At 54.4% G+C, this 17147-nt stretch overlaps 1 protein-coding gene across 4 annotated transcripts in view; it reads left to right on the top strand.

Moving 5' to 3' along the window:
- Positions 1–17147, top strand: part of CDH23 (cadherin related 23) — a 391248-nt gene that overhangs the window by 365649 nt on the left and 8452 nt on the right. For all 4 annotated transcript variants that reach the window (XM_079137029.1, XM_079137030.1, XM_079137031.1 and 1 more), the window contains 12 exons: positions 1068–1170; positions 2367–2492; positions 3091–3294; positions 5196–5654; positions 8705–8821; positions 9849–10073; positions 10598–10767; positions 10963–11100; positions 12063–12182; positions 14107–14284; positions 14418–14629; positions 16850–17041. In XM_079137029.1, coding sequence (XP_078993155.1) covers positions 1068–1170; positions 2367–2492; positions 3091–3294; positions 5196–5654; positions 8705–8821; positions 9849–10073; positions 10598–10767; positions 10963–11100; positions 12063–12182; positions 14107–14284; positions 14418–14629; positions 16850–17041 — 2244 coding nt within the window. The remainder of the gene's footprint in view (positions 1–1067; positions 1171–2366; positions 2493–3090; positions 3295–5195; positions 5655–8704; positions 8822–9848; positions 10074–10597; positions 10768–10962; positions 11101–12062; positions 12183–14106; positions 14285–14417; positions 14630–16849; positions 17042–17147) is intronic.

The following is a 17147-nucleotide window of genomic DNA, read 5'->3' as shown; positions in this document are numbered from 1 at the left end:
TGGAATGAGCAGGTGCTGGATTCAAATCCCAACTTAAGAAAGAAAAAAAAAAAAAATCCCAGCTTTACCTGTCCTTGGGTGTGTGGCTCTGACAAACTAATGCTCTGGGCCTTTGTTTTTAATTCTGAAAAATAAGATCACACCCACCCCAAAGTTGTGGAGAGAAGGAAGGAGGCAGTATGTGGAAGGTCCTCAGCACCCTGCTGGGAACGGGACAAACCCTCAGTGGGTGCCAGCTGCTGCCCTCCCCTGCCACTGACACCTGGCACGTACCACATCTGTTCACACACAGAGCTCCTGAAAGCATTGCATTTTCCTTCAAAAGCCAAAGAAATTGACCCTTTACTAAAAGGCAATGGGTTTTGCATAGCAAGCAGTCCCTGTCCCTGACCGCAGAGGGATCGGCCCTCTTCCCAACCCTGGGGCCAGACGTCCTTGGGCTTGGTTCCTCTCAGCTCTGGTCCTGGCTAGTTGTGTGGCTCAGCCAAGACACTGCTCTCTCTGGGCCTCGGTTTCCTCCTCTGTCAGCCAGAGGAGACTGCAGGCTGGGGGCATCTCCAGCTGCTCACCTCCCCAGTACTCTCCGCTGCCTTTTCTTGCTTCTTACATACCCTTCTCTCCTGTTGCTTCTTGATATTATTTCTCCATTGTCTTTTGATGCTTTGGGGGCCCTGGTCATCCTGGGAAGCAGCCGTACTATGTGGTGGGGCTTGGCGCTAACTCACCTCTCTGTGCTGTGCTTCCTGCACTCTGAAATGGTGATAGCATCCCAGGGTACACATGATTAAACATCACTCAGATCCACCCTTGCCCATGACGTTCATACCACCTCCCTGAAGGAGTTAAGACCCCCATTCGCCAGACTGGAAAACTGAGGCCCAGATAGAGGGGAAATCACTTGCCCAAGGTCAACTAGTGAGCTGCTAACAGAGCAGAGGCTTGGAGCCAGGTCCCTGGACCCTGCTGCAGGCCTCTTTGAGCTCTCACCTCCCAGCCGCCACCCGCCCCTTGGGGTCCCTTTACCAGAGCACAGCCTACAGCCTGCCCCTGTGGCCTGTCCCTCACAGGATTTCGACCTGCTGCTGATCTCTCTCGCCGATGAGAATGACAACCACCCCCTCTTCACTGAGGGCACCTACCAGGCAGAGGTGATGGAGAACTCTCCTGCTGGTAGGTGCTGGGCCCGTCCAGGGCTCCTGCCATGGCCAGGCTGGGGCCTCAGGCGTGGAGGACGTGTCATGCGACCGATGGTAGAGCCAAACGGAGGCCCCAGGGTGTGACAGAGGGAGTCAGGAAGGGACAGGAACAGCTCTGAGGGCTGGTGGGCTGGAGCTGCCAGGCCTCCTCGGGGCTGTTGGAGAGATTACAGGACTGGCTGAAAGAGACCATGGTGGTCCGTGGTCCCCAGGGTGGTCTGAGTACAACCCCACTTCTCCCAAAGAGGGGTGTTCAAGGCAGAAGGACCCCGCCCCTCCCTGCGCCTCTAGTCTGGTGGGTTGGGAGTTCTGGGGAATCGCTTTAGTCAGACGTGGAGGTCACGGGAGGCCAGTGGAGCCCTCCATCAGCCACACCTCCCTTCCCAGGGACAGTTTGTCCCTTGACACACCCTAGGTGCTGCCCTCCCTTCTCCTTCAGCCTCCCCAGCCCCAGAGCTTGGATCCGGGGTCAGAGAGAGATGAGCTGAGATGCTTCTCTCCCATGCTGGGCTTGCCTTCCACGTGCACTTGACGCAAGCCTGCCTGTGCGCGCGCTCACGCGGGCCGGCGTGCTTCCCCGTGGAGGCATGTCATGGGGTTACAAGTGGGCAGAGAGACACGGGTGCCAGTGCCCATGTGGACCTCTCAAGTGCAGCTGTGCCCACCGAGAAGGCAGCGGCGCTGGCCCAGGGTTCCCAGGCCCTGGTCTGCCCCTGCGCACACGCCCACAGCCACGTGAACGCAGGCCCACTCCTCGTGTGTGGGTCCTAGTCACGTCGCATACAGTCTGTGACATTATCCCTCCAGATTGTCGCATACACACGCGTGGGCACAGGGGGCTGCACGCAGGGAGGGGATGTAGGGAGCCCAGGACCCTCCGTGGCGTGGCCAGTCTCAAAGGCTGCTGGGAAGCAGGCGTGGCTCGCGGGCCTGAGGGGCTTGCTCACCGCTCTTGTGTTTTCTCCCCAGCAGGGCTTTGAGGCCGCTCCCCAGGCATCTGCGTTCAGTCTGCCAAGGCTGCCGCAGGCCCACCCGGGGCCTCCCACCCTGTCCGCCTCACCTCCCTCCCCTCTCATCCATTGTCAGCCATGGCTCACCGGGACAGGGACCAGGGAGGGGGGAGGGTGGGGACCCGGTTGCCCTGCAGTGACTCCTTTCCTCCTGGCCCAGGGACCCCCCTCACGGTGCTCAATGGGCCCATCCTGGCCCTGGATGCAGACCAGGATGTGTATGCTGTGGTCACCTACCAGCTGCTGGGCACCGAGAGTGGCCTCTTTGACATCGACAACAGTACTGGTGAGGCCTCTGCACTGCCCGGCCCTCCCTGCTCTGGCTCTGGGGTGGAGCGGCCCCACTGCTAGACTCAGGGCCTCCTGCTCAGGGCCAGACCCAGGTTGTCCACAGAGACCCCATGCCTTACAGCCCACATCCCCATAGTGCAGCTGGTTGAGGCCACCAAGGGCCAGGCAGGAGGACCCAGGAGGGAGCTTGACCCTCTTGATGCCCAGACTCTCAGCTAAGTGGAGAGCCCCAGCCCAGGACAGCGCCTCAGGCCTTAGTCAGACGGAAGCAGCCTAAGCAGCTGTCCCGTCCTCAGCCAGACCAGCAGCTCCCAGACCCCATCCCCTCAGTCCCCTCTGGGACCGAAGGCCAATTGGTGACAGGTATCCATCTCTCAGTGGAGTGGGTCCATCCCTGCCTGGGTCAGTCTTCCAGGCAGGACACTCGAGGGCCTCCGAGGATACCACCAGCTACGTGTAGGACACAGGCCTCCTAAACCCCGTGGCTGCGTCTGGGGAAGAGAGTGGCTGGCGTTTTCCCTGCTCTCGCCATCTCTGTGCCCACTGTGCCCCCGTCTTCCTGTCTCCCCACTGCGCTCCCTTCTCTGCGCCAGGCGTGGTGACTGTGAGGTCAGGTGTCGTCATTGACCGGGAGGCCTTCTCACCCCCTGTGCTGGAGCTGCTGCTGCTGGCTGAGGACATAGGACTGCTCAATGGCACGGCCAGCCTGCTCGTCACCATCCTGGATGACAATGACAACTGGCCCACCTTCAGCCCTGCCACTCTCACTGCCCACCTGCTGGAGAACTGCCCACCAGGTGAGCAGAAGACAGACCCTACCCCCTGACCCCTGCCAGGAGCGGGTTGGTGGTCCAGGTGGCTTGGTGGTCCAGGTGGCTTGGAGGTCCAGGTGGACGCAGAATCTACTCCCAGTGGGGGAGAGATGGGCTGCTGTAGGTGGGCAGGACCCCCACTGCCTTCTCTGACCTGGCTAATGTTGGTTTTGTTTCTGTTGCTGGGGACACACCCAGACCTCACACACCCTGAGCACCGCGCTACCACTGAGCTGCACCCCCAGCCCCATAGTCCATACTGCGTTCCAAACGTGACACTCGGGGTGTTCCATCTGTGCTCATGGTTGGAAAGTCTGGGGATTTTGAAGTCAAAATAGGATAAATGTGATTTCCATTATAATCAAGATTTGATTCTGGGGGACAAATTTGGTTCTAAAGTTTATCTAGAAGAATAAGAAATTTTCAAAATTTAATAAAGCCAGATTCACTATACCAGATCTGACATATTACAGAGCTACATATTTAAAACCCTGTGGTAGGAGCACAAGACTGCGGTGAAGTAGCCCAGAAACAGATAGTGGCACATTAAAGAATATAGTATTATGTAATTAAACACACACACACACACACACACACACACACACACACAATGAGACCAATGTAGAAAGCTATTTAGAGAGAAAAAAAAATCTACTTAATAGCTAGTAGATTATGTAATTAGATCACATATAGATTGCATAATAATCTAATGGTAGAGAATCTCACACCATATCAGACACCAGAATAAAACTTAGACATTCTAAAAACTATATAGAAGAGTAGAAAATGCTAAAAACTAAAAGAAGAAAATTGGGTGAATATTTATCAGGTTTGTGGGTACAAAGCATTAAAGAAACAGAAGAACTCAAAATATTAAATTCAATGCATTAAAAAAAAAAAAAAAACTTCTGGAGCCTGGGGGTTTAGCTCAGTGGTAGAGCACATGCTTAGCATGTGCAAAGCCCTGGATTCCATTCCCAGCCCCACAAAAAATAACTTTTTTTCTATTTACACAATTATGACCAACACTGAAAGGCAAGTGACTGAGAAAAAGATATTTGTCATAAGTAACAAACTGAGAAAGGTTTGTCCCAAGTTACCGTGTTAGTCAGCTTTCAATTACTGTAACAAAATGCCTGAGATAATCAACTTAGAGGGAAGACTGATCTGGGCTAAGAGTTTCAGAGGTTTCAGTTCATGGCCAGTTAACCCCGTTGCTTTTGGTCTGGAGGTGAGGCAGAACAGACCAAGAAACAAGGTATCCAAGAAACAAGGATGTGGTACCAGGGTCCCCATATTGTCTTCTAGGGCACACTGCCTTGTGACTGGAAGACCTCCAGGTAGGCCCCACCTTCCAATAGTGCCACGGGCCAAGAACCAAGCCTTTCCGCTCATGGATTCTAGGGGACTTGTATACAAGTCATGGTGGTTTTCATAACTATGTAATTTGTATAAATTGACAGAAATGGGCAAAAGGCCAAAACAGACACTTTTCAGAAGATACAATTGACATTAAATTCTAAAATATTGTCTAATCAAAGAATGTAAGAGCCAGGTATGGTGCACACCTGTAATCCCAATCCTTTGTCTGGGACAGAGGCAGGAGGATCACAAGTTCAAAGCCATCCTCAGCAACTTAGCGAGACCCTGTCTCAAAATAAAAAATGAAAAGGTCTGGGATGTGGCTCAGTGGTAGAGCACCCCTGGGTTCAATCCCCCAGTACAAAAATATATTTTTTTCTATAAAATTGCAAAGATGAAAAAAAATTTTTTTAAACGCTGGCAAGACCGTGGTGAGAAAGTGCCCCTCGTGCACCACAGGTAAAGGTGTCTTGGTATGATCTTGCTGGAAGAGTCTGGTGCTCAGCTACTCCTTCCCCCCACAGGATTCTCAGTCCTTCAAGTCACAGCCACGGATGAGGACAGTGGCCTCAACGGAGAGCTCGTCTACCGAATAGAGGCTGGAGCTCAGGACCGCTTCCTCATCCATCCAGTCACTGGAGTCATCCGGGTTGGCAATGCCACCATCGACAGGGAGGAACAGGAATCCTACAGGCTGACGGTGGTGGCCAGTGACCGGGGCACCATCCCTCTCTCGGGAACGGCCATCGTCACCATCCTGATTGATGACATCAATGACTCCCGCCCTGAGTTCCTCAACCCCATCCAGACGGTGAGCGTGTTGGAGTCAGCAGAGCCAGGAACTGTCATTGCCAACGTCACCGCCATTGACCTGGACCTCAACCCAAAGCTGGAGTACCACATCATTGGCATCGTGGCCAAGGATGACACTGACCGCCTGGTGCCCGACCAGGAGGACACCTTTGCTGTGAACATCAACACAGGTACAGGACCCTGCTCCTCCCCGCCCACTCCTGCCCGGGCTCTTGCTCTCCGCTCCCTCCCTTCTTGATTCTTTCTACGCAGTTCCTTCTATACTCTCTTCTTCCCTGTTAATCTCGTGTTCTTCTCTCCTTTTCTCCCTCCCTCTCTCCTCTCTCTTCCTCCTCCCTTAATTGGCTCCTCTGGCCTTCTGGCTCTTTTGCTCTGCAGTATTGCACGACGGTGACCGTCTCGCCACATCCGTGCCAGCACTCCATGTTATAGAATGTGTGTGTTTTAGAGGAAAATGGCACTTTGTTTTAATATGCATTTCTTTAATAACTGAGTTCAAACAAATACTTCCTTTCTGCGTATACTGGCCATTTAAATTCGTAAGTTGCATTGATTTGGACCGTTACCGATTTTCTTATATATCACAAAACAAAGAGAACCACGGCTTCTCCTTCACAATCGATGCAGCTTAGCACAATTGGATGGTGCCATTTCCCCAACAGCTGGGTATTTTGGCTTCTCTAGCAAGTTAGAGAAGGGGTTTGGGTCTTCAAAAGCGTCCTTCTCAGAAGGGCCACAGGAGTGACAGAAAAATTAACATGGCTGTGATGGAAGGCTAAAAAACGTCGTTATTCAGAGAAATGTGTAGGAAATCAGCAGGGAGATGTCCCCGTGTGACGAGCTGACCTCAGGATGCTGGGCAGTGTGCATGTTGGTGCTAGCATGAAGCCTTGGGACCCTCAGGCACTGCTATAGTAGTTGGGACTGATTCCACCATCAGGACGACAATCCAGCGCGAGGTACCCCAGGACCTACCGTATGTCCCAAAGAAATACTCGGGGTGATCATGAGACTGCCTGTGGATGTCCACAGCAGTGTTAGTGGGGGCAGCGGGACTTGGAGGCCATGCCAGTGTCCATCCTTGGGGGACTGGATAGCAAAAAGCAGGGGGTCTGTGGGTTACCGTGCCGTTAGCAGACACACAGCAATGTGGGTGGCTCTTACGTACTCATGAAACGAGCAAGCGCTCGGATGAGGTCCGCACCACAGTAGCATTTGCATAAGTGTTTCAGACACATGGTTTCCAGGAGTACTTTGCTCTGATCATGGAAGGGGTCTAAGGGAATGGGGTTCGTACCAGAGATCACAGCCTGCCACAAACCAGAGTGCAGTCACCTCCATCTGAATTTGGGGCCCAAAATATAAAAGAAGGAAAACCATCTGTGCTGGGAGCTGGCCAGGTCCAGGTGGCAGAGTCCCTGTCCACCGGCTCGGTCAGGACCATGGAGAGCTGCCCGTGTTCTGCTCTACTTGACGCTGCAGGAAGCCTCTACCCCTGCTTTCTGTTCTCCCTCCCTCCCACTGACTCTCTTCTCTCTATTTTTCGTTCCAGTGTCTTCTCTGCCCTCTTCCTCGTGCTCCTCCACCTCACTGGCTTCTCTCCCCCTTTCTTGCCAGAGCCTCAGCCCTGCGCTCGCCACTCTAGTGCGCTCCACTTGCTCCTGCTTCCCTTCCCCTCTCCCTCTCCCCACAGCCTCCCTGTCCTTAGCCCTCTGTCCCGTTGGCTCTGAACCCCACTGTGCCCCTCAGACTTCTCTGCTCCCTCCTGCTGTCCTCTGAACTAACTGAATTAACCCTCTTCTCTCTCCCTCACGGCTGGCAGGCCTGCAGGTTTGAGCTCTGTTTCTCTGTCACTTCCCACCTCATCTCTTCTCTGCTTCACCCATTGTCTTCCTCCATGCCCACCGCACCCCACCACCCTTCCTGCCCTGGGGGGCCGGGCCAGGCCGTGGCCCAGCCTTTGCAGACTGAATGCAGCTGCCCTCTCCCCATCCTCGCTCCCCAGCCTGGGGGACGGGGAGCGAGAGTAGGAAGAGGAGGAGGAGGAGGAGGCGGCAGCCCAGGGTAAGTGACTGCCCCATGGCTGGGGACCCGTGGAGGACAGAAGCCCAGCAGGGGGTCTGCCAATGGGGGAAGGGAGGCCTGAGACCCCAGAGGCTGAGGAGAGGAGTCCTCAACCTAGGATGGATGAGGGAGGAGCAGGCCCACAGCAGGCAGAGGCATCCCTGAGATCTGCCAAAATAGGTCTGTCCAGACAAGCCCACGTTTCTGGAAGGTTATTCTCTGGTTCAGAGTGGACAGGGACTCTGGGAGGCAGTTGGTAGAAGAGAAGGGAACTGCTTACTGACTTTCATTTTATTTTTTTGTGGTCCTGGGGATTGAACCCAGGGACACTTAACCACTTAGCCACATCCCCAGCTCATTTTGTAATTTATTTAGAGACAGGATCTCACTGAGTTGCTCAGGGCCTCACTAAGTTTCTGAGGCTGGCTTTGAACTGGCGATCCTCCTGCCTCAGCCTCCCGAGCTGCTGGAATTTCAGGCGTGTACCACCATGCCCAGCTCACTTGCTGATACTAATGTGAAACCAACATCCTTGCCGTATAATCAGTCCAGTTCACACCCCCTTAATCATTAAGACAAAGGGGTATGGCGTCCAGCCCCTCCCGCCATGGCAGACACTTTCAGGACTCTCCTCAGGACTTTTCAGCTGCCGTGATCTTCCTTTATACTTGGTCTCCCTGGAATATACACATTTTTAAAATTGTGACGAAAAACCACAAAATTTACCACCTTAGCCATTTTCAAGTATACTGTTCAACAGTGTTAAGGACATTCACATCATTGTGGATTATAAGTATTTTTAAACAAAATTTCCCTGCACATTCTATACGCTGGGCACTGCCCTAAGTACTTTGTAAATGGAAATTTAACTTTTCCCATCTTCAACATAACCCTGTATGGTAGGTACCAGAATCCCCCTTTACATGTGAGGAAACGCAAGTGCAGAGAGGTTAAGTAACCTACCGAGGCCACCTGGCTAGTAAGCATTAAGTGAGGGACATGTCTCCAAGTGTGGACTGTCCCAGCCACAAGTCTTGGGTCCATCAGGGACTACTGCCCTCTGTAGGGACTGGAGGAGTTGGCCAGGAGCACCCCTGGGAGGCCCATGTTTTAGGGGGTTCCCCTGCAACTGAACCTGACCTGGTCTGGTCCACAGGGTCTGTAATGGTAAAATCCCCCCTCAACCGGGAGCTGGTTGCCACCTACGAGGTCACTCTCTCAGTGACTGACAATGCCAGTGACCTCCCTGAGCGCTCTGTCAGTGTGCCAAACGGTAAGGTTCGCCGGCTGGGATCTCGCCAAGGTTGCTCAGAGTCATTCAGGGCTGGGGTGGGGCAGGAAGAGGCACAGGCGGGCCCCAAGAGAGGAGCAACAGGACTCGGCCATCGGGGCTGCATGGCATGCAACACTGATCCGTGGAAGGTGCTGGCCACAGTGAGGTGGGGCTGGCTGTAGGATCTGAGTCCCCAGCTCTAGGTGGGAGGATGCTGGGTGGAGCCTGGAAGGGGACTGAGAAAGGGTGGGTAGGTATGAGTACTGGTCACCAGGTGCGGCTAGGATGCCAAACAGGAAGCTCAGGATCTGATAGGGAGCTGTGGGGGCCGCACAGAGGAAGCCAAGAGCACGGGAAGGTGACTGAAGCCACACACGCTGTGCCGGGGCTGCAGGCACCTGGATAGAGAAGAGCAGGCAGGGGCTACTGTCGTCTACAGCCTGAGGCATGGCCGGGAGGGGCTGCCGGAGGGGTGGGATAGGGAAGAGTGGAAAGGGGTGGCCTCAGGTGGCCTCTGCCACAAGTCAAGGACATCAGGAGAAGGAGTTAGGCCTGGTGGATATTGACTGCTTATCCTCACAGCCCAGAAGCCCACCTTTTCGGGAAGGACGGGCAGACTTGGTCATCTCTTAGGAGTCCCAAGCTGGCGGGGTTACTGGAGCAGGCTGGTGATAGAGAGGGCGCAACTCACAGGGGATGTCGAAGTCTGAATCGTGGGAAGGGTCTCGAAGCTCACCTTAGTCCTGCCTTACTGACCAGGTTAGGACACTGAGGCCCTGCAGGGGCCCAGGGCTGCACCAAGGCCCTCCGGCCAGGTAGCAGAACACAGCCCCTTTCCCTTATGGAAGAGCGAGCGACCAGACCAGAGACAGGGTCACATGTCACAGCCTGAGGTTTGAGTCAATCCTCAGGGAGTCCTCAGAGGACTTGCCGCCATCTTCTCTGAGCTTGGTTGAGGCTTAGGAAGGCCTGGCCCAGCCACGTGGGTGCCCCTTCCCCTGACCGTCACCCCCTGCCTGCACCCCAGCCAAGCTGACGGTCAACATCCTGGACGTCAATGACAACACTCCCCAGTTCAAGCCCTTTGGGATCGCCTACTACACAGAGCGGGTCCTGGAGGGGAACGCTCCCGGCTCCACACTCATCGCCGTGGCAGCCGTGGACCCTGACAAGGGCCTCAATGGACTGATCACCTACAGCCTGCTGGACCTCACACCCCCAGGCTATGTCCAGCTGGAAGACCCCTCAGCTGGTAGGTGGGAGATCTGCCAGCGGAGGGCTAGGGACACATGTCTGTGCCTGCTTAGCCTCCCAGAGGGACAGTGACCTGCTTCCCACCCTCCAGTTGGTACCCCATCCTGGCCTCTCGGGCCTGGGCCAGACCCAAGGAGGCCAACGTTCACTCACTCCCAGATGCCCAAAGTAACAGACGGTGCCAGTCCCGGGTCGGGATGGAAGTTCCCTGGTGTCTGCGGGAAGCCTGGCAACCCCAGCCTCCTGCTAGTGGTAGCAGCTGGGAGCAGGAAAGCCGAGAGGAGTTGTTTCCGAGGAGGCCCTGGGATCAGCGATGTGCAGCCCTTTGCTTGCGAGGTCCTTTCTCACCTCTCTGTTGACACCAGGCCCTCTCGGCCTTCTGGGCCACCATGGGCAGTGTTGCCTGCCCACCCTCCTCATGGGGCCACGTATGGCCCTCAGAGTTGCAGATCCTTCTCCTCATACTTTAGAGAGTGGCTGAGTGAGGAGCGGCCAAAATGGCAGCAGATGCCTGTTTCTTAGGGAAGGTCATTGCCAACCGGACAGTGGACTATGAGGAAGTGCACTGGCTAAACTTCACCGTGAGGGCCGCAGACAATGGGTCCCCGCCCCGGGCAGCTGAGATTCCCGTCTACCTCGAGATCGTGGACATCAATGACAACAACCCCGTCTTCGACCAGCCCTCCTACCAGGTTTGTGGCCAGGCCATCGGGCTGGCCTGGGCCTGTTCCTGGGGATCTTTGTGCACCTTCCACTCCCACCCCACTGGCTCCTAAGGTCCCTGGGGTGCTCAGTACATGAGCAGCTGGATGCCCAGGGTTGCCTGCACCAGTGAGTCCCTAAGACAGGACGTGGGCTCTGAGCTGACCTTGGTCTGCCTTCTCCAGGAGGCTGTCTTGGAGGATGTGCCTGTGGGCACGGTCATCCTGACGGTCACTGCTACTGACGCGGACTCGGGCAACTTCGCCCTCATCGAGTACAGCCTTGGGGACGGAGAGGGCTCGTTTGCTATCAACCCCACCACGGTGAGAGGATGATGGGGTCCTGGGCTCTGGGGTGGGCAGGACGGCATCCTAGGCTGAGAAGCCACCAAAAGGACTGCAGGCACCCCCTGTGGCAGAGACTGCCGCCTGGACCACTGGAGCCTCAGAGGTTCTTTAGCCAAGTCAGCAAACTCTTCTTCCAGCACCAGACATCTTGTAGACTGGCCTTCCTGTCCCGGCAGAGGTGGAAGGAAGTGGCCATAGTCTGTAGGAACTTCCCCTTCATGGGTCAGGAACTTCTGAGATGTGTCCTCACCAGAAAGAGAAACCTATGAAAGTCCATGGGACTGCTTTTGGGGACTATCAAAAGATAGTCATGGGAGAGCAGGCACTGTTTGAGCACCTACTGTATGTATGGCCCTATACTCGGTGCAGAGGTAGGGAAGATGCTGCCAAGGGTGGATTCCCCCATGTTTCCCTGAGTCTGAGACCTGTGGGTGAGCCAGAACTCGAGAAAAGATGGGTGATGGAGTTGAATGTGTGCACATTGATTCAAAAGCTGCTATTTTCAATATGGGGAGAGACCCCTGTGACCCAGGGATGGCTGGTCAGCAGGATCGTCCCCAGATGCCAGAGCTAGAGCTGGCTTCCCCAACACTGCTTCTGCCTGCCCCATGTGCTGCCTTTCCCTTGGGTTTACTCCTGCCTCGTATGAGCAGACCATCGTACAGACTGTCCTCTGGCCCGGCACTAAGAACAGTGACTATTTTGGGAATCCTACTCTATGCCAGGACCTGGCTAGGCAGTTGGCTCCACCCTGGGTGGGTCATCCAATTTCAGGTGGATTCGGGTGGTAAGGGCAAAAAGATCCACTAAAATGAGACTGCCCAGGAGGGGAGTCAGTGCTTTATCACCAGAACCCAAAACAGCATCCGGCCATAGTAGATGCTCAATAAATATCTGCTAAATGGATAAAGGCCCTGAAGTCGCCCTCCCCCTGCTAGGGTGACATCTATGTGCTGTCCTCTCTGGACCGGGAGAAGAAGGACTACTATATCCTGACTGCCTTGGCCAAAGATAACCCTGGGGATGTAGCCAGCAACCGTCGAGAAAATTCTGTGCAGGTGAGGGGCGCCAACCTGAGCCAGGTATGCCAGAGGCTGGGATTGTGGAGCCACCAAGAAAAACCTATAGAGAGAAATCCCTTGTACCAGGCTGGCTGCTTAGGTAGCTAAACATGCCTGAGTGCAGTCCAGTGTCTCCACAGTGTCCTATTGAAAGAAATACTGTCCAGTAGCCAAAAATAATTATAAAGTTGTCACCTTTATCAGTGACTTGTAAATGACTCCTTTCAGAGAGCTTTATCAAGTGACTCATAAGGAGAATGACTCCTTTAATGAGGAAATCAAATGCACAACCCCACTGGGCATGGTGGCATGCACCTGTTATCCCAGCACTGGGGAGGCTGAGGCAGGAGGATCACTTGAGCCCAGGGGTTTGAGGCCAACCTGGGAAGTAGAGCGAGAACCTGCCTCAAAAAAAAAAAAAAAAAAAGACCCCATTTCCATTCTAGTTCTGGTGCCCACACGGTGGCTCTGGGGCCAGTTTCTCACTCTGAAGGACACACACTCCTTTTGTACCCAGTCTCCAGCTGTGAGGCTTTGCTTGATCTTTATTCTTTTCTTCTGCCTTCTGCAGGCCTTTCGTTTATCATTTTTGCAGATAGAACCCAGTGCCCTACCACTGAGCTACACCTCCAGCCCATTTTAATTTGAGATAGGGTCTCACTAAGTTGCCCAGGCTGGCCTCAAACTTGTGATCCTCCTGCCTCAGCCTCCTGAATGGCTGGGATTACAGGCCCATGCTGAGCTACAGGCCTGTCTTTCTGTATGTTTTTCTTCTCCCTCCTACTAACCTAATTATGCAAAGGAAATTGTTCACAAGGGGTTGGGAGGGGAGATGCTGAATGGGCAGAGGTGAATTCTTTCTTGCAGGTAGAGGGACAGCTGGGAGCACTCACACATGGCTGGATCTTGTCCCTATTGCACACACATGTACCATGTAGAGAAAAGCACAAGCTTGGGGGAGACTGAGGTCTTGCTAGCTGAGCACACTGCATTTGTTCATGCACCTGACCTTTAGTTGTCACATCTGCAAAGGAGGCAGCAGATGTGGCAACCAGGAATCCGGGAGATAGGGTGGTTTGAAAGGACTTTGTGCATGAAGGCGGATCTTCAAAATCCCTGCAGTGCAGGACTCTCGTGCCGGTGCATCGGGCAGGGTCCCAGCACTGGGGAAGAGGGCTCTTGTCTGACGTGTCCATAGGACCTGCCCTAGGCTGTGGGGTCTGCAGGGGAAGCCAAGGCCAGGTGCAAATCCTAGTCAAGAGGGACCCTAGGAGCCAGGCACTGTGTTGCACCCCTGTAATCCCAGCAGCTCTGGAGGCTGAGGTAGGAGGATTGAGCGTTCAAAGCCAACCTCAGCCACTTAGTGAGGCCCTAAGCAACTAGGCGAGACCCTGTCTCTAAATAAAATATAAAAAAGGGCTGGGGATATGGCTCATGGCTAAGTGTCCCCTGGTTCGGTCCCCAGTACCAAAAAAAAAAAAAAAAAAAAAAAAGTGTTCTAGGGAGTGGAGGAATCCCAGCAACCTGGCATGAAGGCCCAGAGAGTAGAGCCAGACTCAGGGTAACTGTAGGGAGTAGCGAGGACGGAGGAGGAGGGGTGAGGGGGTCCCTGCTTTAGGGCCACTACGGGCTGTTTGAGTTCTGGCGGCCGAGGACTCACTTGAGCCAGGCCCTGCACTGTGGATCTAGCAGACAGCATGGGATAAGCCCAGCAAGGACCCCAAGAGAAGCCATTGTCCCCCTTGCACAGCTAAGAAAACTGAGACTCAGGGTTCAGTACGTTGCCCAGCCTTGGACACACTAGAAGACTGCCCCCCTTCCAGGTGGCACATGTGCTTCGCCACCTGCCTTATTCCTGGGTGACTGGGTCCCCTAAGGCTGCCCGGGATGCCCCTAACCTTTGACCTCGACCCTCCCCCAGGTGATGATCCAAGTGCTGGACGTCAATGACTGCCGGCCACAGTTCTCCAAGCCCCAGTTCAGCACCAGCGTGTATGAGAATGAGCCCGCGGGCACCTCTGTCATCACCATGATGGCCACTGACCAGGACGAGGGCTCTAATGGGCAGCTGGCCTACTCGCTTGAGGGCCCCGGCATGGGTACGGAGCCCACCCTGGACACCCGTTGGGGAGGAAGGGGCAGGCTGCTGTGGCTGTAACCCCAGGCCGGGAGGAGGAGGGAAAGGAAGGCTGTGGGCCAGTCACGCCCCTGTTCTCCTGCCCTGTCTGCCAGAGGCCTTCCACGTGGACATGGACTCGGGCCTGGTGACCACACAGCGGCCACTGCAGTCCTACGAGAGGTTCAACCTGACCGTGGTGGCCACGGATGGCGGGCAGCCCCCACTCTGGGGCACCACAATGCTCCTGGTGGAGGTCATCGATGTCAATGACAACCGCCCTGTCTTCGTGCGCCCACCCAATGGCACCATCCTGCACATCAGAGAGGTACTCCCAGCCCCCTTCCCACATCCTGTGGTCAAGGCCTGGGACAGTGGAGGGGCCCTCATCGTTAGGGTGGGAAACACAGGCCAGACACGGGCCACGTAGCCCCGTATTGAACAACGGTCAGTCGGTCGTGTGGGCTGTGCTAGCAGATCTTGGGTTCCAGTGTACTTCTGTTGTCTACCAGCCAGATGACCTTGAGCAAGTGCCTCCTCTGCATCTTTTTGTTCTGCAAATGGGACTAATAATAGCACATGCCCGTTCTTGCTCCTCTGCCTACCAAGGACAGTCTCCCCTGCCTCCGCTTCCCCCAGTCTTGTCTCAGAATCAATACACACGCCCTCTTTCCTGCTGGCCGGTGGTCCTGCTGATAGCCTAGTGCAGGCGGCTGGGGTTGGGGCTGAGCGCTGAGCACCCAACTAAGACACATGGGAGACGGCCAAGGTTCTGGAATCTCCAATTCTGCTTCCATTCTGTGGTCTAAATCACCATGGAAAGGCAGGGACGTCTTCCTTCAGCTCTTGTCCTTCCTGTTAACTCCTAAGCACCCATGCCCCAAATATTCCAATCGGGTGCTATAGCTGGGTGTCTCCGATTTGCTCTCTGCCCCCCAAACTTCAAGCCTCTACCTCCCAATGTCAGTGCTAAGACCATGTTGTTACCGTCTTCTCTTTGAGATCCCACGGAAAAAAATAATCCCAGGGACGAGCTTTCGGAAAATGTGTACTCACACCTTGTGATTTGCTTTTCCATTGCCTCTGGTGTTACTTCTACAGTGGTTGAATGATCCCCTTTGCTTTGCCCACTGGGGAGCTCAGAGTAGTTGGCCCACCTTGACTGACACTACAGAGACTCGGGGCACACGTCACCCTCAGCTGCTCCTTCCTGCCTTTTTTTTTTTTTTTTTTTTGAGGGGGGGGTACTTAGGGATTGAACCCACGCCCACTCTACACTGAGCTACATCTCTAGCCCTTTTTAATTTTTTTGAGACGAGGTCTCACTAAGTTGCCCAGGCTGTTCTTGAACTTGAGGTCCTCCTGCCTCAGCCTCCCGAGTAGCTGGGATTACAGGTGTGCACTACCATGCCCAGACCAGTTTTTTTTTTTTTTTTTTTCTTTTTATTAGTTGTAGGTGGACACAATACCTTTATTTATTTTTCTCTGGTGCTGAGGATGGAACCCAGTGCACACATGCTAGGTGGGTGCTCTACCACTGAGCCACAACCCCTGCCCCAGACCAGTTTTTTTAAACCTAATTTTTAAAAATTTGTTCCATCTTGTACATTCTTGTCAGCTGCTTCAAGTGTGTGTGTATACAGGGAATAATTCAGGATATAAATTAATAATAATCTAGTTCTTTCCCACACTAAAGACCCTATTTACTAAGGTGTTCTCTTCAAGGGTTCTGTATCTGGGAAGATTTATGCCCCCTGAGCAGGCTGAACAACCCACATTTGTAATGTAATTATCAGTCACCCTGCTTTTTATTAATTAGATGCAACTGCCACTTGGAACCTCTGATTGTCATGATTTATAAGAATGGTGAAACCTTCCTGAGTTGAGAATTTTTCCATTAAAAGTGAAGAGAGGCACCTTTTTCTTTGGCCTTGGGCAGTCTTCCGGTGGGCCGGTGTACGCTTTCAGCTAGGTTTCTGCTAAGCTAGACCCACCTCAAGGAAATTCAGGGGAGCCTGAGGCTCAAAGAGGCGAAGTGGCATGTCTAGGTTCCACCCTGAACTGGTAGCACGTGGCCAATCTCTAGCCACCATGTTGCCCTACCTACATGTCCCCACTTCCAGGTACCACATTGGATGAATGCTGCTTCTTGGGGCCGCCCAGAGTTCCTGTGATTGGGGTAGCACAGAGAACGAGAGACAAGGGACAGTGACCATGGCCTGTGCCTTTGGATTGCCCATCTGCTAAACCTTGGCAGGCAGTCAGGGGAGGGTAGTGGAAGCTTCTAGACAGGGTCACCTTGAGAAAGCTTGGAACAGGCGGGTCCCAGGCTAGAGCTAGTGCACCGTGGGCTTGGCTTGGGGACACAGGAGATAAATAACTAAAATAACTGGCAGATGCTCGGAATCCAGGAGAGGTCAGGCACTCCCTAAGGATGCTGGAAGGTGGCTGTGACCTTTGGCTATGACAGGATCGGAGCAAGAGCTCCGTCGGGCCTGGGAGTGGGGTTCTCTGGTGTCTAGGCGCCTCCCTGCCATGTCCTCTGTAGGAGATCCCGCTGCACTCCAACGTGTACGAGGTCTACGCCACAGACAAGGACGAGGGCCTCAACGGGGCAGTGCGCTACAGCTTGCTGAAGACTGCGGGCAACCGCGACTGGGAGTACTTCTCCATTGACCCGGTCAGCGGCCTCATCCAGACGGCCCAGCGCCTGGACCGCGAGAAGCAGGCAGTGTACAGCGTATGATGGCAGTGCCCAGGCGGGGGCCCTTCCTCTCGCGATGTCCGGGGACCTGTTGGGGGAGGGCACCTTGGCGTGCTAAGCCAGCCTCCCCTCTGATGGTGCT

The sequence above is a fragment of the Sciurus vulgaris genome (genome assembly GCF_902686455.1).
Source record: "Sciurus vulgaris genome assembly, chromosome: 4".
Classification (NCBI taxonomy): Eukaryota; Metazoa; Chordata; class Mammalia; order Rodentia; family Sciuridae; genus Sciurus; species Sciurus vulgaris.
Note: the sequence above shows the minus strand (reverse complement) of the source record. Positions and strands in the feature narration are given on the sequence as shown.